Source organism: Ostrea edulis, chromosome 2 (genome assembly GCF_947568905.1).
Source record: "Ostrea edulis chromosome 2, xbOstEdul1.1, whole genome shotgun sequence".
Lineage (NCBI taxonomy): Eukaryota > Metazoa > Mollusca > Bivalvia > Ostreida > Ostreidae > Ostrea > Ostrea edulis.
The window spans coordinates 71,427,368-71,449,912 of NC_079165.1; the positions used below are offsets into that span (position 1 = coordinate 71,427,368).

At 34.2% G+C, this 22,545-nt stretch overlaps 1 protein-coding gene across 1 annotated transcript in view; it reads right to left on the minus strand.

Annotated features, from left to right (window-relative positions):
- Positions 1–6,742: 6,742 nt before the first annotated feature.
- The window catches only part of LOC125647397 (uncharacterized), a 19,425-nt gene continuing 3,622 nt past the window's right edge, over positions 6,743–22,545 (minus strand). The window contains exons 3-6 of the mRNA XM_056157149.1: positions 13,045–13,103; positions 12,891–12,961; positions 9,459–9,522; positions 6,743–8,311 (exon numbers count right to left, since the gene is read on the minus strand). Coding sequence (XP_056013124.1) covers positions 7,798–8,311; positions 9,459–9,522; positions 12,891–12,961; positions 13,045–13,103 — 708 coding nt within the window. The 3' untranslated portion in view covers positions 6,743–7,797. The remainder of the gene's footprint in view (positions 8,312–9,458; positions 9,523–12,890; positions 12,962–13,044; positions 13,104–22,545) is intronic.

Below are 22,545 nucleotides of genomic sequence, written 5' to 3' on the forward strand. Positions count from 1 at the left end.
TAGGTTCACACAACATTTATTCACATAATGACAGTCGGGGTTTTAACATCATGCCCTTACAAACCCACCTGACTAGGGGATACAGGGTATTTTATCTACCATTTACTCACACATCCACTCTATAGGCATTCATTTAAAGATAGAGGAAGAGGGTTAGAAAGGAATGAAGGTACTCTGGCTTATCATATGTACACTGTGCAAGATAATATTAATCTAATAGGTTGGTACAAACTAAAGCTATCAAATGTATATCAAGTGTACTGTTATGACATTGATAATAACTTCGATGATGCATAGGCTAATGTATACTACTACATGTATATATTCTGGATGATATAAAATCTATAAATCTTTTAATTTATGAAATGCATTCCATTTCTTCTCAAAGACATCTACATAATCATTTTTGCATGCTTACTACCTTTCTACTTTGTACACATTTGTCAAGTGGTAACAAAGTTATTTAACAAAGGCGGATTGCTTCTACATTTGCAACAATATACAAAGTACTTTAAATGATAATTAATCAAATTGATCATTTCATTTTCTGAGCTATCCAGCAAAAAACTTTTTTCTTTATCAACAACATTTACTGAAAAAAAAATCCCTAAACCAGGACTGCACATTCTTGAAAAATAAAACATTTTCACATACATACATGTATTGTAAATTTCAAGACTATTTGGGCCATAGGGGTGGGGCAAAAATTGACCAATTTTCAAAAATATTGTTCTTTACAACCATACATGTTTAAGAAAAACTAAATGCATAGTGATGTATAGCAGGAAGGCCTCAGCAAAAATTGTAAATTTCATGATCCCCGGGGTAGAGGTTTTGACCCCAGGGTGGGGTCAAACTTGCCTAGTGTTTATGTGTAAAACACTTAGATAACATTTTCTTTAGAGCTATTGATTCTAAATGAATATTCAGAAAGAACAGCTAGTCCTTTACTAAAATTGTAAATTTGATGATCACAAGGGTAGGAGTTTTTGGATATCAGGGTGGGGCGAAAATGGTCAGTTATTAAATGTGAACAAAAGAACATTTTTGACTTCCTCTTGATTAGTACCATTCCAATTCCTTTCAATTTTGGAATGAAACATCGTGGGACATAAAGAGCAAGGTACATTAAGGCCCAAATTTCGCCACAAAATTAGGATAAATTTAAAATGTGGTTTCACTTGGTTTAATTAATCATTATGATTATGCACTAGGGCATTGGCCCTGATGATACCTGTGGAAATTAGTGACGTAATATGTTCTGTGACGTCATTTTCCTTATCTCCGATTGACATGATTTACCGAAATTAGCCGTTTTTTATGCCTTTGAAACCATTTTTAAGATCAAGCACATGCAACAACCACAAAAATGTTTTGTGTACAAATTAATCATGTTGAAAGTCAGTAATGAGCAAAATTTCGACTTGGTTGGTAAATGAGCAGACTATTAAATTTAACGTTTAAACATTTCCCGCGTTCATCTGTAATACAAATTTCAACGTTGATGGTGTTCATATATACAAGTTTAATGAATGAATAATATGCATATGTACAGCATATTAAATTTTATAAGATCTACATAGTTTGCATTGAAGAAGATAGTGTGTAATCAGAGAATTGGAATCTTCGACACAGATATTTCCGATTCCAATTTTACTCCTGTTATGTTTGATATAGATACGCAATGATATCAACGCAATTAATGGAACACGTGGCAAAGTTCAATCACATATTCATTTTTATCATAGATAGTGTATGACATGAATTATTCCTCTAAATTGGTGTGCATATGCTGTGGCGGCTACAATGCGCATCTAAATACATGTCTAAATATGCCTTGCCAATCATAATATTCTAACGTACATGTAGGCTAATTATAACTTATTGGGTATGTTGCATGGGTAATTTCAAATGCTATTCTAATATTGTATTAAGCAATATGTCAGACACATCTAATGATTGTCCATCTGAATAAAAAAAACCCACTCATGATACATAATATGTATGTTATTAAGTGAGAATTTTATTATGGCTTTGGCTTGGCTTTTTAAAAAAGAATACACATCTGCAACCGAATGCAATCTTTGTTCATAAAATAAAAAGTTTAATAATATCTAAAATGAAAACGCGATAGCTTAATCGGTACCTCTATATCAGAGCATAATAGTGCGAGAGTTCGAATGCAAAATTCGGTTATATTTTCCCCGTAAAAATTGAATTAGTAGCAAGTCAAACATACAGGCTTTAAAAGTTTAAATATATACACTTGAAAATCAATTCATTACAATATATTGTTCATTATTTACATGCTGCAGTTCCTGTAGTTTTATGACATGCTTGTTTCCTATTAAAACAATTCCAACTTCATCGATCTGTCGTTTATATTTAAATTTAGCCACAAACGTACCTTGTCCTTTCAGGACTCCTGGGGCTTTGTGATGTAGAGCAGGAAGTCCTCTACCAAAACTGTAAATTTTATGATTCCTAGGGCAAAGGTTCTGACCCCAGAGTGGGGCCAAAACTTACATGTAGTATTATATTGTATATATGTGTTAAACACATACATATCTTCTTTAATGCTATTGATACAATATTAATGTAAATAGATGTTTAGAAGGTACGAAAATTTTAAATTTCATGATCCGAGGAGGTAATGGTTTTAGTTCCAGGGTGGGGCCGAAAGTGCGAGTGAAAAATCCTCGAGTGGGACGTTATATATATTAAGAAATGGAAGTTAGTGTTATCTTGCCACAAAATATTATGTACGTGAAATCATTATGACCTTGACCACCTATCTCAAAATATATTAAAGGTAATACAAGTTCTCTTTCAGCATTGTTCATTTGCACACTTATTTGGATAGGCTCATTTTTGAAAAAGTAAGGTGGGGGGATCTAACTCGTTATATAAGGAGTAAATAAATATCTCGTTATAATATGTTAGTATCTCGATATATGGGACTTTTGTGCTTCAACTTTTTTTTTTACGGCGGTGGGGGACATGACTACACGAAGAAATCTTGTTCATGATGGCGACTTTCGTCTCTTGTATTGATGTGTATACTACTTGCAGGGGTGTATTACAATATTGGCAATGCATCAAATTCACTCATGGATGGCATCGTATTACATCCGAGATCTGTGTCGAGTGCGCGAGACATCCGAGGAGTTCCGATTGACTGTTGATGGACAAAATACCGGAAACTAATGTTATAGTATCTCAGACTAAGAATGCATGACCCTGATTCTGCGTAAAAGTCAATCCTAGATATCACATGTATCGGTAAACTCACAAGGTCTGATGTTGAATCTAGACAGTTCGCAGATTACCAAATAGTATTCGTGCCAATTTCACCTAGCAGAAAAAATAGAAATAAATCGTTTGTACGATTTATTAAATCGTAGAAACGATTTAAAAAGGGGTACCTGTAAAGTGCGAAATGAAACGAAATATACCGAGACGAAACGAAACACCGGAACGAAACAAAATCTACTGAAACGAAACGAAACAAATTGTATAACCGAACTCTTCTAATTATAATAATTAAAAATGGTATCTTGGGTCCCTGTGAAAGTTACCATATATAAATAAAATTCGCCTCCCCTTTGATATAGGCTTTCGGATTGACTGATACAAAGTTTTAAAAGTTGGAGGGGGAGGATGAGTAAGCACAAAGTACATATCCGAAGTTGATTGAATACCATGTGCAATTAGTTTTGGATCCATAAATTTCAGAACGGAGGGTTACAGTCTCAGAGGTCTGGGGTCGCTGGCGTTGGATCCACCTTTGGGCATAGATACATTGTTTGAAGAAGCTGGTGTCTGAAAAAGTTGAAAGCAGGAAGAGCTATTAACCTCTTACTTGATCTCTAACTGCTGAGGTGCGAGTACTTTCAATAATGGAAAAAATTAAATAGCATACCATATTCTATGAATGCAATTCGGTAAGATATGTATACATGTATTATTGAAAATTCATTACTGATAGGTAGTGAGTCTAAAGATAACTCTATACATTTGGGGTGTTGCTAAGACGGGGAATTGAAAACGGGAGGGAAAACGGAATTTTTTTAATGCAATAATATCAGGAGGAGGTCAGCATTTTGTAAAATCAAAAGGCTTATGAACAAGGGAAGCAGAAATTACAAAGAGAACGGGAGGACATACTCAGAACCATCGTTTGATATACTATATATAAATACACAATATTCACATGTATACATAGATTTGTCTTTAGAGCAAAAAATACTGAAACATGCATTTATGCCCAAGGGCGGATCCAACGCCGGCGACCCCACCCCTCGTTTAGTGTGTTTCTCCAGACCTCTGACCTGTGAGACTGTAACCCTCCGTTCTGAAATTTATGGATCCGAAACTAATTGCACATGGTATTCAATTAACTTCGGATATGTACTTTGTGCTTAACCCCCCCCCCCCCCCCCCCCCCAACCTTCCATCTTTTAAAACTTTATATCAGTCAAGCCGAAAGCCTACATGAAAGGGGAGGTGAATTTTATCTATATGTGGTAACTTTCACAGGGGCCTATGATATCATTTTAATTATTGTAATTAAAAGAGTTCAGTTGTACAATCCGTTTCGTTTCGGTAGGTTTCGTTTCGTTTCGTTTCAATTTCGTTTCGCACTTTACAGGTACCCTTTAAAAAGTAGTTTGTACGATTTTAAAAGTCGTTTCTATGATTTTTAGGTCTCAGGTGACATATTGCAATTGGTTGTCATCTGTCATCGTGCGTTAATGTAACAATTGAACAGTTTTAACTTCTTGATAAGTAATGGTCTTTCCAATTCCTTTCAAATTTTGTATGAAGCATCTTTGATACAAAGGGAACATAAATTATGAATTTCAGGACTCCTACACCCCTTGAGCGTTAAGGGCAGGACAAAAACTGCCACAAAATTGAATAATTTTCAAAAAATTTCTTCTCTACCACCACATATATGTAAGAAAAACTAAATGCATAGTGATGTAGAGCAGGAAGGCCTATCAAAATTGCAATTTTCATGATCCCCTGGGTAGGGGTTTTGACCCTATGGTGAGGCCAAATGTGGTATATAGCGTTTATGTGTAAAACACTTATATAACATCTTCTTTAGTGTTATTGATACTAAATTAAAACTAAATGGATATCTACAAGGAATAGGTAGTCCTTTACAAAAATTGTAAATTTCATTTTTCCAAGGGGGGGGGGGGGGGGGGGGGCTCCGTGGCCGAGTGGTTAGAGCATCACGCTCAAAATCACTCGGCCTCTCACCTCTGTCAGCGCGGGTTCGAATCCCGCTTGCGTCGGTAAGTGAGAAAGTTTCCCAGCTTATTTTCGGAAGGTCGGTGGTCTCTTCCCAGGTACATTGCATCTGGGTTCTCTCTTCCACCAATAAAAACTGGGCGCCACTAGATAACTGAAAAATTGTTGAGTGTGGCGGAAAATATCAATCAATCAATCATTATTCCAGGGAGTAAGGGTTTGGTTTCAGGGTGTTGACAAAATTATTATAATGATCATTGTCTTAAAGATTTGAAGGACTTGTTTAAGTTTGGTGATACAGTATAAAATCTAAATGCATATATTTAAGAATAGCAGAACAGGATATGCATGTGCATTTTTATCTCTGTTCACTCCATCTAGGGCTGCAAAAGCATTAGGGACAGGGAGGATAATGAATTATGTGGAGGAGACTGCCTTCACACAATCACCGCCCTTTAGGGGCACATTTTCGGATGAGACGGTTTAAAACACGATTCTTAATTTTTCCGCTCTTGTTAGAATATAAGTACAAACACTTTAACCATTTTATTTTAAGTTTAATGTTGACATTGAGTTTGTATTAACTTGAATGATTTGTATTCCAGGATCAATGAAATACTGTGACGTGGGTATACATGTAGTAAAACAGATTGCATTTCTCTGAGAAATATAAAAGATGAAAGGTTTCCTCATTTGGAAAATCATGATGGAAGCCATTGTATACTAGTATATGTGATCTCAAAAAGCGTGCATGCATGTGTTTTGAACGGTCTTGCATTGGAATCTGTTGGTTCATTAAACCCCACCAATATATATTTACCATTTCAAGTGCTATGTTATTGTTCTAACCATTAACGTCAATGTTCTTCAACCTTGCACTTTGTTGTTTAATTTGTGTCCATTCCAAAAACCCTGTATTTGTTTGCACTATTCAGTCTAGTGTGAAGATCTGTGGGTTCGAATCCCATCACTGCCTATTGTTGTTGTATAGTAGTGTACTACATGTATACCAATGAGCATGTGTACCAATGAGAGGTCTCCATAATCTGCTAACAAAATGAATTATGCCCACTTGACCTAAGTAAATATGAACAGACAAGAAAAATCATATTTCTGTAATTCCACCAACTTTAGGATATTTGTATGATTTACTGACACTACTCTATTCATTGCATGTTTACATTTTAATTTCAGGTACTCTTAGTTCTCATTGGACCACAGCATCTGGATAACACTAAAACCTTTCGTTCTTGACAGGTTTGGAGTAAGCAAAAGAAATCTGTAACAGTTTATATCCAAATTTAATTTTGTACTTAATACTGTATATGACTACATTTAATTTGTATTTCAAGTTATCAGGATTATTTTTTCAACTTCAGTCTATCTTTCACAATTTTTCCTCGTCTTCTTATCTTCGTGTTTTGGAGAGGTTATAAAGCACTGGCTTGGATTCCTCGGGGGGAAAAAAAACAACACAAACTTAAGTTTGAGTTTTCATTTACTTGAGCAGTCAAAATTTGGATAAAGTCTCAAACTTGAATCCAAGTTTCGACTTAAGTTTATTTTGAGCAATCCAGGCCAGGACTATCTGACATCATTTTTGACGATTTTATTTGACATCCGATAATACATTCCCATCTAATGCCAGTAGATATTGAGAGAAATGGCTATCATTCTATCTAATCAAATCTTCTGAAGTTGGTATAATTATTATCAGTCAATGGTTTTCATCATTTTCTGATGTTCTTCAGCTGTTGTGATCATTCCATCTTTGAATTCGTTCGTCATATAGATTAGAGCTTCACTGAATAATTACATGTATTTCAAATAGCTATGTCATGCAAATGTTTTTCGGTTCCCACCCGGACAAACTCTGTAGTATCACCAGTCTTCCAGTTTGGTTCCTGTATCTTTGGGGGGAATGGAAGGTGTTTTCCTACAAACAGTCTTATTTCGAAAAGGACGATGATCTGTGGGGATTTTTGGCAATGGAGGACATTTAGGAATTTCTTGAATGTTTGATGTGTAATTGTCTGACTCATCGATGTCGTTGTGTTGTATAATTAGAATGTCGTAAGCATGTGTATTATTAAGGGCTTGCTTCTTTTTTCGTTTTGGAACTTGGAAACATTACGAATGTCCTGTTGTGTTTTTGGAGTTTTCACCAATGTAGGAAGGGTGTTGTGAGAAGTTTGAGTGACACTAGCGTTCTGTTCGCAGATGCCGTGTTTCTGTCGCTGCTTAGATGGTAAATCAGTTTGTGTTGAATCAGATGTACTAAAAAATGCCTGATCGACCCGAGTCTGTGCTCTTGGAGTCTGAATTTCTGGCAGCTTACTGGCACTTTTGATCCGCTGTGATGAGGAGCTAGTGACGCGTTTCTTTTGTGAATTGTTTGGTATTTTTGGTAGTTCAACTCCATTGCCTGTTGCATTTTCACAATACGGCAACTTCGTTGTTAGATCGTGAGTTCCTTTAAGTCTTGGAGGTGGAAAGTGTGGAACTTGATCTTTGACTATGATTTCAATTCTCCCTTTACCCTCGCTTTTTGTGTCCTCCGAAAATTCTTCTGTTTATCTTATCCTTCACAACCCGTTCTTTCCTTTCCTTAGAAAGACCCCTTACGGATTGGCTTTTATTTTTATCTATCTGGATTTGCTTGAAAACGAGTTTTCCAGAGTTTCTGCCATTCACATATTCTTCATTGGCTTTATTTTGGTTTCTCTGAATTGGATTGTACATGGACGTTGCCTGATCCACTGGTTCATTAAGAATCTGTCGATCATTTTGATTCGTATTCTTTTTCTTTTCTTGAATCCGTTCTTTAAGTTCATCGACAGACAACTTTCCCCATGGATCTCTAGCACCTAAATCTATCTCCATTTGTTCATGTGTACTTTCAAGTTCACACAATTTTTCATGGAGTTCGAAAAGATCCTGTTCCAGAAGCTTTTTGGAATTAACTCCTATATTTTCTTTGTATTCCAACAACTCTCTTTCCAAGTCTCTCCTCAGTTGGATGTTTTCAAGACATAGATTGATCCAGTGTCTACAAAAATAAAAGGAGGCTTAGCTCATTCTAGTTCCAACGTGAATAGTTGTGTTCCATTGTTTGATTTTAAATCAACAACATGCAATTATATGCGATGATGTGCAATGGTTAAGAATTTTAATCATGGACTTGGAGAAGACTTTATCAGATAAAACGCATTCCAACCGGCTGAACATTCAATTGATAGTGCACAGTTTCACACTAAAGCTCAATGACGCAATAGTAGATTGTAAAATCAAAAATTGCTCATTTCTAAAGACACGTCGTTTGTAAGTTTGTAAGACGAATTAGGGTGATTGAATTCAATAGGATAGATTTATCGCCCTTTGCTCCTGAAATCATAAATTGTAGGTTAGTGGTTTGATATATCTGTCTATTTGTTTGTCTGTTACTTCAACCTTTGGCACAGCAGCTGCTGTAGATCTTGATCAATGCTTCGTGGTAAGTGAACTATAATGACATAGTGAACTAGCTGCTGTAGATCTTGATCAATGGTTCCTGGTAAGTAAACTATAATGACATAGTGGACTAGCTGCTGTAGAAAGGTCGGAGTCACAATGCTGGTGTCCATCATACCACAATCAGGGGTGGGTCCAGGAATTGCAATAAGTGGGCGCAATATTTTGAGGCAGGGGGTCTGGGCGAAGCCCGGGGGGGGGGGGCAGAGGACGAAGTCCCCCCCCCCCGGATTTTACAGAGTTTATAGGGCTAGATATACGTCTCCTATGCAGTAATTTTTACTATTTTCTGTCTTTTTTGATAAGGTGAAATTAATAAAATGACGCAAATTTTAAGGGTTTTGGAAAAAATGTGGGTTCTCCCCAAAAAAGTAATTCAATAAACAAAAAGATTTTGTCATTTATTTCTGCGAGAGTGGAAGAAATGATTGTTTCTTCTATCGTTTTTATTCTTCTAACAAAAGAGAGCACGATTTACCTTAAATTTGAAAATTTTAGGGGGGGGGGCGCTCCCCCTTAAATCCGTCACTGACAATGATGACAAGTAAACCACTATTCGTTGTTTAAATAATACATCCATGGCTTATATTATTTAAACTTTCATTGACGGAAACCTTTTCGGAGTAATTTCACATCAGATAAAGTGTATCACTAGGGAAGAGAAAATCTGCTTTAATAATACATACTGTAAAAGGGGATCGTCTTGTGCCTTTTTCTGGGCTGCTGAAGTGAATGCTTCTGATACTGAATCTGTTGTGAACAATATAAAGATATTAGTTTGATTAGCAGTGTGGGAAGGATTAGTTTGAAAATTTACAGAGCTATGCTATTCTCTCATGCACATCTTATCCGTAAACTTAATTGCACATTGTAAATATCATCTATTGAACATCTCTGTGGTTATGCAGCTGTTAATTTCTTCTCATAATCAACAAACAGTTTAGGAGTGCTAAGTACAATTCATTGTCACCTCTATAACATGCGTGTGGCTTTCTTTAGTTCATACCTGTATATTTTTTTATATTATTTTTTTTTATATAATCATAATTTTAAAAATCGACTCGAATGATATAGTTTAACGCCCCACTCGAGAATTTTTCATTCATATGGTGATGTCACCATTTCCTGTGAAAGTTGCAAAATTTGGGTCTATGCTCTGCACTTGCGGCCTTTGAGCAGGGAAGTATCTTTATCGTGCCACACTTGCTGTGACACGGGATCTCGGTTTTTGCGGCATCACCTAAAGGACCGCCCCATGTAGTCGCCTCTTACGACAAGCAAAGGGGGTACTGATGACCTATTCTAACCCAGAATCAAATGACCAATCATCGATGATGACTACAGAAAATTAAGAGACTTTTAGTAGTATCTCATCTTCACAACCTTTGGAATATATCGCCCACAAGTACATCAGCTAAGTATCTAACCTTCACAGTCTGGGTTACCTTAGTCCTCAGATAGATCTTACCTTCTTCAGTTCAGAAAATCTTACTTTATCGGTCAAGGTGTACATATACGTTACTTTATCAGTTAAAAGAATATTACCTGCAGCAGTTAAGATCAGTTGAACTTAATCAATAAGTGTCTTATCTCCGTCATTAAAGATTAGCTGTAATTTATCATTAAGTATATATGACTACGAATGACTCCGTTTACTCCACAGGGGCTAAGCCCGTTTTAGGCCCGAACTCTGTGATACCATAAAAATATTATTTTATGGTATCACAGAGTTCGGGCCCAAAACGGGCTTAGCCCCTGTAGTTTACTTTATTCTCTTTAGAGAAGTCGAGAGGCATAGCGTCGATGCATGAAGGCTATGCCTCTCGACTTCTCTAAAGAGAATACGTTTACTCCATCAAGATATAGGGCTCACGGCGGGTGTTGCAGGTCGACAGGAGATGCTTTCTCCTCCTAGGTACCTGATCCTACCTCTGGCATATCTAGGTTTCGAGTTTGTCTCTGTTTTGTATTCCTTGTAAGAGTTATAAGATTTATCACCGTTCGTTATCTTATCTACATTCATGGACAGTGTTTTATCAGTATCTTACCCTCATTAATTAAGATAAATTGTATTTTATTAGTAATCATCGTATCCTCATCAGTTGAGATAAAACCTTTATTAGTGAGTATCTAAGTTACGACAAACTATACACAAGTTTCATTAAGGTAAACTATACTTTATAAGGACAGTATAAGTATCTGATCTTTATTAGTTAAGGCAGAGTTTACCAGCAAGTATCTTACCTTGATCAGTTAAGATAAAACTTTATCACTATAGTAAGTATCTTACTTTCATCAGGCAAATTAAATACTTTATTAGTATCTTACTTTCATCAGGCAAATTAAATACATACATTTAGTAAGTATCTTACTTTCATCAGGCAAATTAAATACATACATTTAGTAAGTATCTTACTTTCATCAGGCAAATTAAATACATATTTAGTAAGTATCTTACTTTCATTCGTTAAAAACGAAGTATTTTTATCTTCAGTAGTTAATATCAACAGCGATTATAGAAAAGGCTTGTATAGGCAATGCCTGTTGTCTAATCCATTTATGCTTAATCTTACCTTCATCAATTTACCTTTAAAGTATACTCTATCAGAAAATATTTTAATTTCGGTCGCAGTTGCCAAACGTCCAGCATTAGAGGTTTCGGATATGACCTTAAAACAGAGGTCGTTCTACGGGTCTAGGCGTTGGCCCGACAAAGACCTCTCACTTCTACGGTAGTACTTTATTAAGTATTAAGCCCACGTGCCTTAACGGTCGCCTAAGTATTAGTTAAAGTATCACTAGTTCCAAGGGTTATGTTAAATCTTTAAAAAAAAATCTGTTCTGAATATCTAAGCTAAATTCTAATATTCAGCAACAGTATAAAACAAGATGTGTTCTTAAAACTTAAATGCCTTCGAAAGTGTCTTTAATGATGAAAGGCTTTACAAAATATATGTAACATTAACACGATGTGACTAATTTGGACCCGTTCTACAGTCATGGAATTTACACTTCCTGCTACTACATCACTAGGCAGTAGTACTGAAACGTTTTGAAAATTGGTCATTTTTTGACTAATTATGCCCCGTCCTTAAGGCCCCAGGGTGCAAGAGTTTTGAAATTTACAATTTATGTCGCCATGTCCCAAAAGATGCTACATATCAAATTTGAAAAGGAATTGGAATTGTAGTTATCATAAAGAACTAACAGTTGTCGCGTAGCGTAATACGCCCTAAGATTGAATAAAGCGTGGGGAACAAGAGAAAATTTAATCGGTGGAAGTCCGTAAGCTAAGAATATAACAGGAAGACCGCGAATGGTTCATTATCACCGTGGACAATCGTTACCATGGTGAAAAGATTCAGTTACGCAGGGTTTCTAGATTTTTGATGCGATCGGTCGATTTATTTTTCTCAAAACCAACATAAATGAGAGTTTTCTTTGTCTAACATATATCGCATGGAACGCACAGACGTATTAAGAAACAAAATATGTCCCATTCTTTGAATGAAAGTAGTTACTTTTCTCAAACACTCGTGTTTAATATCGAGTACCTACGAAAATTCGCACGGATGTTTGCTTCATGAGCTGAATTCAATGTTTAAGAACCATTATAATGTGTCATAAGAATATAAAAAGACATTCAATTTCTTACTAAATTGGGATTCATAAGGGTGATAATACGCCCATGAAAAATGCTTACAAGGGTATGTATTCATCTTTTGTACTATTACTATTGGTTGTGGGTGCTATTTATACCTATTGTTCCTGGCTATAAGATATAAAGTTTTTAAATCTACTATAAACACCGTTTCAATCTCACTGTAAGTACAACTATGTCATTCATTAAGTCAGATAAGATTCCCAATTTGTAATTCATCTTAAATAATAGTAGTGGTGGTGGTAGTAGTATAGTGTATGTCAAATGCTGAAAATATGCAATTAATGTTTCCTTTTAAAATGAATAGGGTTCTAGATACAGTGAATTAGACCTAAACTTCGGATAGTTTATTTGAATATGAAATGTGACCAGTGTTTTCTCCCCCAAAACGCCTGATCTTCCCATTATCAGTTAAGATAAGCTTTATTTAATCAGTTGATGAGTAAAATTATTTTACCTTCATCATTTAAGTATTTGAGCTGAACATTATAGTCTTCATAGACAGCCTCTTCATGAATTGTTGAAAGTCTGTAAAAATGAATATAGGGTTAAATCATGTATTGATGTAGATATATTTCACGCAAAATTTAGAAACCATGTGACATACTTACGGTTCAAATAAATCCATTGCTGTAGGTTCCATTGAATAATGTATCAAAAATTCTTGGCTCTGTAAGAAAGAAATATGTGCTTCCTTAGCGACAGGAAAGAAATTATGACGAAACTCATTGTGACGTCTTAAGCATTGAGTAATCGTGACGTAATTCGCCTGAATTTCGTGACGTAACAATAATAGAAGCTCGGGGACCTCGGATTGCATATAGTCTAGTCAATCTAGCTCAAAAATGAGCAAAACCTCAATCTAATTGCAACAGAAATAAAATTTTGATTATTCATGCAAGAAAACACATGCAAACAACATATTAAAAATCGGCTTTTGTATTTCCATGGGAAAATTGGAATTTTGGGGTAAAAGGATGTGTTTTTTCATGAAAATCGCTAAAAACTGGAAATTGAAGAAAATGTCCATTTTATGTAACATACAGTAAAAATAAAAATTTCATATCTCAAATTTCAACCTGGAAATGTTCGATTAATTTTTTTTTACAGCAGAATATATTCTTTCCTTGACTGTAATTTTTGGGTAAAATCTTGCTTTTTTGAATATAATTGTTAAAGATTGAAATTTTAAGAAGAAAACCCACATTTTGTCATACATTTGAGTCTACCAATAAAAAATTGAAGTTAGGATTTATTTTAAAAACTGTTCAACAAGTAAGATATATAGATTATTGGCAATATATATGAAAAATACCATTTAGGTAGGAAAACCTACCTTTTTCTAAAACAAAAATAGTGAAAAACTGGAAATGATAGGAAATGACTGTTTTATAGAAGAGATGACATTGGTCTTATAAATTTAAGAATAAAACGTCCAAATGCACAACTAAACTTTTCTGCACCAAAAGTTATTTTCCCTTGCCGAATTTTGGGCTGAAATCTTCATTTTCCAACAAAAATCGTTAAAAACTGGATTTTGGAAGAAAATACTTTTTCCTGTCCATTAGGCATATATGAGTTACCACATGAAGATTTATACATTAAAATAAACTGTTAACACAAAACAAATGCCCCTTCAAAAATGGTCTGTAAAAGATGACCTACATTTTTGCATTTACTCCCCTTACATCGGAAGTTGGAGGCGCGCTTACCATTCCGGTCCTATGTTTCACATAAATACATGTAGTATTTTAAAACAAACAGTGCATAGTAAAGCTTACGTTACCAAATTCTTTATTAAGCTGAGTTTTAACAGTTTGTACTACATCTATGCCGAAACAAGGTTCAGTTTCTTCGATTTTATAAAGAAATCTTTAATACGTGCACTTCGTCAAGTTCTAGAGTTTGGGAAAGAGGGGGGGGGGGGGGGGGGGGGGGGGTTATAGCCATATTTGATGTTTAGTTATATCCAAATTATTGTGCAATTAATACCGAGAATTTCAGGGGTAATCTGTTTTAAAAACAATGGACACATATAATTAAAAGCAAAATGAATCAGGCACGCAGCATCGTAAAAAAAGGGGGGGTGTGTGAAGATAATTTCATAATATTGCCTGAAAATTGACAAGTAAATTTTAATCCAAAGTTATAAAAATCCTTGATGGTGTGTGTGGTGGTGGTGGTGGTGGTGGTGGTGGTGGTGGGGCTAAGGTTATTCTCTCAGTTCAATTTTACACTTCCACTGTGTACAGTTCACTACAATGCTATTTTAAAAAAAAAAAAGAGGAGGGAGGGCAACCAATCTGTCTAAAAATCGACCTCTGTACGTAAAAATTTATCAACTTTTCCTTGTAATGATAAGAGGTGTAGAGCCATTATTGCTACGTGCCTGATAATTATATAAGTGATCATTTGAGTAATTGCAGTACAGTTCAGTCCATGTTTTTACAAGTACAACGGCTAGTGTCACAATTTGCCTTGCATTTACAGCGAAAAACGTTCAAAAGTTTATCTGGCGCGACTTGTAATTTAGTTTTAACGGATACAAGAATTGCTGAAAGCAGTGATAAGCCCCAATTCGAAGGATCCAAATTAATCATTTCTTTAGTCCACTCTATGACTTAAAAAATTCTTGCAGTGCTCCTTTTCTGCAGCTGTAATTAGTAGTTAGTGGCAATGACTGAACTTATAAAAATGATATTGTGTTAGACAATTCTTCACAAAGCAAATCTCCTATAAGTGTCTCTATGGTATTCCATCGTACAAAGTCGATATGACATCGACACCAGAATATATCTTTTTCTCTATGAAATCCTCATATAGGAAGGTGAAGATAACGAACAGTGATCCATCTCGTAACTCCTATAAGCAATACAAAATAGAGAGGTGGGCAAACACGGACCCCTGGATATACCAGAAGTGGGATCAGATGCCTATGGGCTATAAGGAGTAAGCACCCCCTGTTTACCGGTTACACCCGCCGTGAGCTCTATATCTTAATAAGGCAAACGGAGTTACCCTCATTCAATATCATTGTGCCAAAAACGGCCTAACAATCTATATGAACAAGTCAGACAGATTTGACCCAATGATAGGTTGTATTGGCAAAGTAGATTGTTATAACGACCATATAATTCGCGAAATGCTGACTTTAAACGAAACAGTTGAAACCCCTTCACCATCAACTTGTTTGTCAGTAGCCTGCCTCCATTTAAAAACTAATCATATACAGAATTTTTTCGCGATTTGTCTACATTTTGACTATACAGGACCTGTTCCGATGCCGAACATTCTTGACGTTGTGTCGCATCCTGTGAATGCATGTAGAAAGGGCAAGGATTGACAAACTTCGTTTCCTAAAAAGACGTCTGGTTTTAACGATATTCTTCACGTAGGGGCAAGATCAAAAATTCAATGTCTCACAAAAAACTAAGTTCACATAGTTTTCACCAAGAACCCCCCCCCCCCCCCTTTAAAACTTAATATGACAAATGTTGAAACTAATCGAATAACAAGAAAAGAAACGTACGATTATAAATAACACTCTGTATACCTTTTCTACTGTTTATTCACAAATGAAAGTGTACATTAAATCTATCAAATGTTCATTTTATTTAAAATATGTTTTAAATATTATGAGGTATTCAACAGTCGCTTGTCTTTTTCCTTTTTCCACTAAAGTGTAATCGATGTCGGATGACAGAAACTTGCGGGAGTTTTTATTCCCCTCCCCCTAACTAATTGAATTTAAATTTTCATCCGACATTGATTTCGTATGTTTATTTCAGAGTTCGTTGCTATTTCTGTGCTTTATATATCGACATTTAAAACACAATGTGCATTTTGTATGTTCCTCTAAAATTTACGATAAATAACTGTATCCCATTTCCATTCTCACTGATCGTGTGCCAGCGTGGCGAGAATTCCATCGTCATCGAAAACAAGTTTTGTCTTGAATAGATGGCCGGGCGGTCTAGCGCGCTGTTCGCATGCTGCTAGGAGATGTGGTTCCGCAGGTCGTGAGCCCAAGACTAATTAGAAAGAGTAACTACTCGATTTTACATCAAATCATGATACTATGCGCAAGTGTTTACTTACATTGATTTTTATTATTTATATTGGTGGACTGTTAGTCCCCGAGGGTCTCTACAGCCCAGTAGCTAAGTACTTTGTTACTAGCTTGAAAATACGGATGTATATTTAATCGCTGTGATAAAATTTAGAAATTCGTTTCAAAATTAAGGATTATCTCCCTCATGCATAGCTCTTATCCTTTGACGAATTTGACTCCACTTTTTTGGCACTCTGTTTTCCCCTAAAATAGCTCTTGGGGCCTACAAGTTTACTGGTATTTTGGATTTTAAAAATTTCGGTTGAGCATCACTGAAGAGACATTATTTGTCGAAATGCGCATCTGGTGCATCAAAATTGGTACCTATAAGTTTTATATTATCAATGTTTTATTATCATTATTATTACCCATGAATGACTCCCCAAACCTGAATTTGAAAAAGAAAAAGAAAAATACTTTACTTACTTAGTTTTATAAAAGTTTTTAATACAAAACGTTTGCTCAAATGATGAAGATACAAAATAACTGAAACTTTTAACCCGAATGGCTTTCCATACTTTCTTTTTTAACAACCGTAATTCCCCCTTGTAAATTGATACTAATTCTTTAAGATTTCATTTGTAATTCATAACTTCTAAAGTAAATATTGTGTTTTATAATTAAAATTAATTCAGTAGAGGGTCAAACAAAATATTTTGAAGCTTTATTCTCGAAAGTTCCCCGGGAATGGAAGTCGGCAAAGAATATGAGATGCTGAGCAATATTGTATGTATATAGAAGGTCTTAAAATCACCTTTCTAATACAACTGTTAAGCTATTTAATCGCGGTTTTTATTACATGCACTTTAGATCGTCGTGTATAACTTTATTCCGATGACTGTCACAGTTAAGTTACTCCCCTTTACGTGTACGGCGTGCCGTAAACACTACAAAATATCGATGGTTTACTAAAACATTTAAGTCTAAATTTCAAATATTTCCCATTGTCCGATTTTGTCCGATTTTTTGTATGTTGTTAATCACGCTTTTGTTTATTAAATTCCGTCGAGTTTGTTTCTGTTGCAATTACTTTGAGGTGGTTTGCTAGATTGACTAGACTAATAGGTTTATGATCCGGGGTGGTCATTTATTTAGGGGGGGGGGGGTGATTTTTTTTCTTAAAGTAGAAACACACACATACAGAAAATATGTTCAAGATTTACAAACGATGAAAGCGCCATTGAATACTTTGGCGTGAACGTCCACAATAAAGAAGCACAGAGACATGAATATTTGTGACAAGAGGTATTGATTCATTTGGTATTCAGACCCGAGGTTGACAAATTAAAAGAGCAGACAATACATAACAATAATACCCCCCCCCCCTCTAAAATGACTCACTCCTGCCGAACGGACGAGAGATGTACGTCGCATACTACTTATAAACTAAAATTAAGATGATATTTTTTTTCTGATATGGATTTGTTTTTCTCCTTGTTTAGATATTAATCATATTTATGATGTATATCAAAATATTTGCTATATGAAACATGCTTTAATTTGTTCTGTACAGTGCATGTATAATCATACACGTAGCATCGTTTTCCCATACTTATGCAAGGTGAAGATAACGAACAGTGATCAATCTCATAACTCCTACAAGCAATACAAAATAGATAGTTGGGCAAACACGGACCCCTGGACACACCAGAGGTGGGATCAGGTGCCTAGGAGGAGTAAGCATCCCCTGTTGACCGGTCACACTCGCCGTAAGCCCCATATCCTGATCAGGTAAACGGAGTTATCCGCAGTCAAAATCAGTGTGCCAAGAACGGCTTAACAATCGGTATGAAACACGTCAGACAGCATTTGACCCAATGCGAGGTTGTATTGACGAACTAGATCGTTATAACGACCATAGAATTTGCGATTTGCTGACTTCAATCGAGACTGTTGAAATCCCTGTACCATCAACTTGTTTGTCAGTAGCTTACCTCGATTTAAAAACCGATCATACGCAGAACAAGCTCTTGCATATCGAATCAGTTGAGATATATAAACACCATATGCAGGTGATAATGGAATATTGCTACACAAATATGGGAAGTTGACGATGGAGAAGCTGAAATCATCCCGTTTGTCATACAGTTGAGTTGTCAGTTTGCCGTTATTGTCTACTTTCAATAAAATATCTAAGTATGAAGCAGAAGTGGACGACTCTGTGGTGTCCTTTATTTCGAGCTCACAGGGATATATCAAATCGACATATGAATGAAATCTATCATTGTTAATAGACAAAACGTCATCGATATATCTAAAAGTCGAATTGAAGGTCACAGCGAGAGATTTTTTCTTCTCACGTAGAAGTTTTTGAATAAATTCTGCTTCATATGAATATAAAAACAGGTCAGCTAACAAAGGAGTTATGAGATTGATCACTGTTCATTATCTTCACCTTGCATTAGCGTAAATCAAAGTTAAGCTATAGTAAATCAAAGTTTCATTGGACTAAATTAAAGTTTCACTATAGTAAATCAAAGTTTCAATAAAGTAAATCAAAGTTTCACTAGAGTAAATCATAGTTTCACTAAATTACAGTAAATCAAAGTTTCACTACAGTAAATCAAAGTTTCACGATAGTAAATCAAAGTTTCACTACAGTAAATCATAGTTTCACTACAGTAAATCAAAATTTATACCGTATTAAATCAAAGTTTCACTAGATTATATCAAAGTTTCACTAGAGTAAATCATAGTTTCACTAAATTACAGTAAATCAAAGTTTCACTACAGTAAATCAAAGTTTCACGATAGTAAATCAAAGTTTCACTACAGTAAATCATAGTTTCACTACAGTAAATCAAAATTTATAGCGTATTAAATCAAAGTTTTACTAGATTTGATCAAAGTTTCACTAGAGTAAATCATAGTTTCACTAAATTAGAGTAAATCAAAGTGTCACTAGAGTAAATCATAGTTTCATTAAATTAGAGTAAATCAAAGTTTCACTAAATTAGAGTAAATCAAAGTTTCACTAGAGTAAATCAAAGTGTCACTAAAGTAAATCAAGTTTCACTAAAGCAAATCAAAGTTTCATTAGATTAAATCAAAGTTTCATTACCGTGAATCAAAGTTTCACTACAGTAAATCAAAGTTTCACGATAGTAAATCAAAGTTTCACTAAAGAAAATCAAAGTTTCACTAGATTAGAGTAAATCAAAGTTTCACGAGAGTAAATCAAAGTGTCACGAAAGTAAATCAAAGTTTCACGAGAGTAAATCAAAGATTCACTAGAGTAAATCAAAGTGTCACTAAAGTAAATCAAAGTTTCACTAAGCAAATCAAAGTTTCATAAGTTTAAATCAAAGTTTCAGTACCGTGAATCAAAGTTTCACTACAGTAAATCAAAGTTTCACGAGAGTAAATCAAAGTTTCACTAGATTAGAGTAAATCAAAGTTTCACGAGAGTAAATCAAAGTTTCACGAGAGTAAATCAAAGTTTCACGAGAGTAAATCAAAGTTTCACTAGAGTAAATCAAAGTTTCACTAGATTAGAGTAAATCAAAGTTTCACGATAGTAAATCAAAGTTTCACTAAAGTAAATCATAGTTTCACTAGAGTAAATCATAGTTTCACTACAGTAAATCAAAATTTATACCGTATTAAATCAAAGTTTCACTAGATTAGAGTAAATCAAAGTTTCACTAGAGTAAATCATAGTTTCACTAGATTAGAGTAAATCAAAGTGTCACTAGAGTAAACCATAGTTTCATTAAATTAGAGTAAATCAAAGTTTCACTAGATTAGAGTAAATCAAAGTTTCACTAGAGTAAATCAAAGTGTCACTAAAGTAAATCAAAGTTTCACTAAGCAAATCAAAGTTTCATTAGATTAAATCAAAGTTTCAGTACCGTGAATCAAAGTTTCACTACAGTAAATCAAAGTTTCACGAGAGTAAATCAAAGTTTCACTAGATTAGAGTAAATCAAAGTTTCACGAGAGTAAATCAAAGTTTCACGAGAGTAAATCAAAGTTTCACGAGAGTAAATCATATTTTCACTACAGTAAATCAAAATTTATACCGTATTAAATCAAAGTTTCACTAGATTAGAGTAAATCAAAGTTTCACTAGAGTAAATCATAGTTTCACTAAATTAGAGTAAATCAAAGTGTCACTAGAGTAAACCATAGTTTCATTAAATTAGAGTAAATCAAAGTTTCACTAGATTAGAGTAAATCAAAGTTTCACTAGAGTAAATCAAAGTGTCACTAAAGTAAATCAAAGTTTCACTAAAGCAAATCAAAGTTTCATTAGATTAAATCAAAGTTTCAGTACCGTGAATCAAAGTTTCACTACAGTAAATCAAAGTTTCACGATAGTAAATCAAAGTTTCACTAAAGTAAATCAAAGTTTCACTAGATTAGAGTAAATCAAAGTTTCACGAGAGTAAATCAAAGTTTCACGAGAGTAAATCAAAGTTTCACTACAGTAAATCAAAGTTTCACTAGAGTAAATCAAAGTTTCACTAGAGTATATCAAAGTTTCACTAGATTAGAGTAAATCAAAGTTTCACGATAGTAAATCAAAGTTTCACTAAAGTAAATCAAAGTTTCACTAGAGTAAATCATAGTTTCACTACAGTAAATCAAAATTTATACCGTATTAAATCAAAGTTTCACTAGATTAGATCAAAGTTTCACTAGAGTAAATCATAGTTTCACTAAATTTCAGTAAATCAAAGTTTCACTAGAGTAAATCATAGTTTCATTAAATTAGAGTAAATCAATGTTTCACTAGATTAGAGTAAATCAAAGTTTCACTAGAGTAAATCAAAGTTTCACTAGATTAGAGTAAATCAAAGTTTTACTACAGTAAATCAAAGTTTCACGAAAGTAAATCAAAGTTTTACTAGATTAGAGTAAATCAAAGTTTCACGAGAGTAAATCAATGTTTCACTAAAGTAAATCAAAGTTTCACTAGAGTAAATCAAAGTTTCACTAGATTAGAGTAAATCAAAGTTTCACGAGAGTAAATCAAAGTTTCACTAAAGTAAATCAAAGTTTCACTAAAGTAAATCAAAGTTTCATTAGAGTAAATCAAAGTTTCACTACTGTAAATCAAAGTTTCACTAACGTAAATCAAAGTTTCATTAGAGTAAATCAAAGTTTCACTACAGTAAATCAAAGTTTCACTAAAGTAAATCAAAGTTTCATTAGATTAGATCAAAGTTTCAGTAAAGCCATTTTCTCTAGAGTAAATCAAAGTTTCACTAGATTAGAGTAAATCAAAGTTTCACTAGAATAAATCAAAGTTTCACGATAGTAAATCAAAGTTTCACTACAGTAAATCAAAGTTTCACTAGATTAGAGTAAATCAAAGTTTTACGATAGTAAATCAAAGTTTCACTAAAGTAAATCAAAGTTTCACTAGAGTAAATCATAGTTTCACTACAGTAAATCAAAATTTATACCGTATTAAATCAAAGTTTCACTAGATTAGATCAAAGTTTCACTAGAGTAAATCAAAGTTTCACTACAGTAAATCAAAGTTTCACGATAGTAAATCAAAGTTTCACTAGAGTAAATCAAAGTTTCACTGGAGTAAATCAAAGTTTCACGATAGTAAATCAAAGTTTCACTAGAGTAAATCATAGTTTTTTTCACTACAGTAAATCAAAGTTTACACTATAGTAAATCTGATATAGTAAAATAAAGTTTGTACTATTAACCTTTTGTACTATATCAAAGTTTGTACTATAGTAAAATAAAGTTTGTACAGTAGTAACTATTATCTGAATAAAGTTTGTACTATTATCAAAATAAAGTTTGAACTATAGTAAATCAAATAATCTAAGTGTTCAGCATAGTCAAGTATGTGTGTACTTTCATTTTTTAAATATCTATATGCAAAGTTAGTTTAAATTTTCGCAATTCAAAGCATCAAGATCAAACCCGTTTACTATATAGTTTACTAATAACATCATTGTTAGGGAGAATACAACAAGAAATTGTCAAAAATGATACCAAAATAAAACTATATACTACTCAAAATTTGATAAGG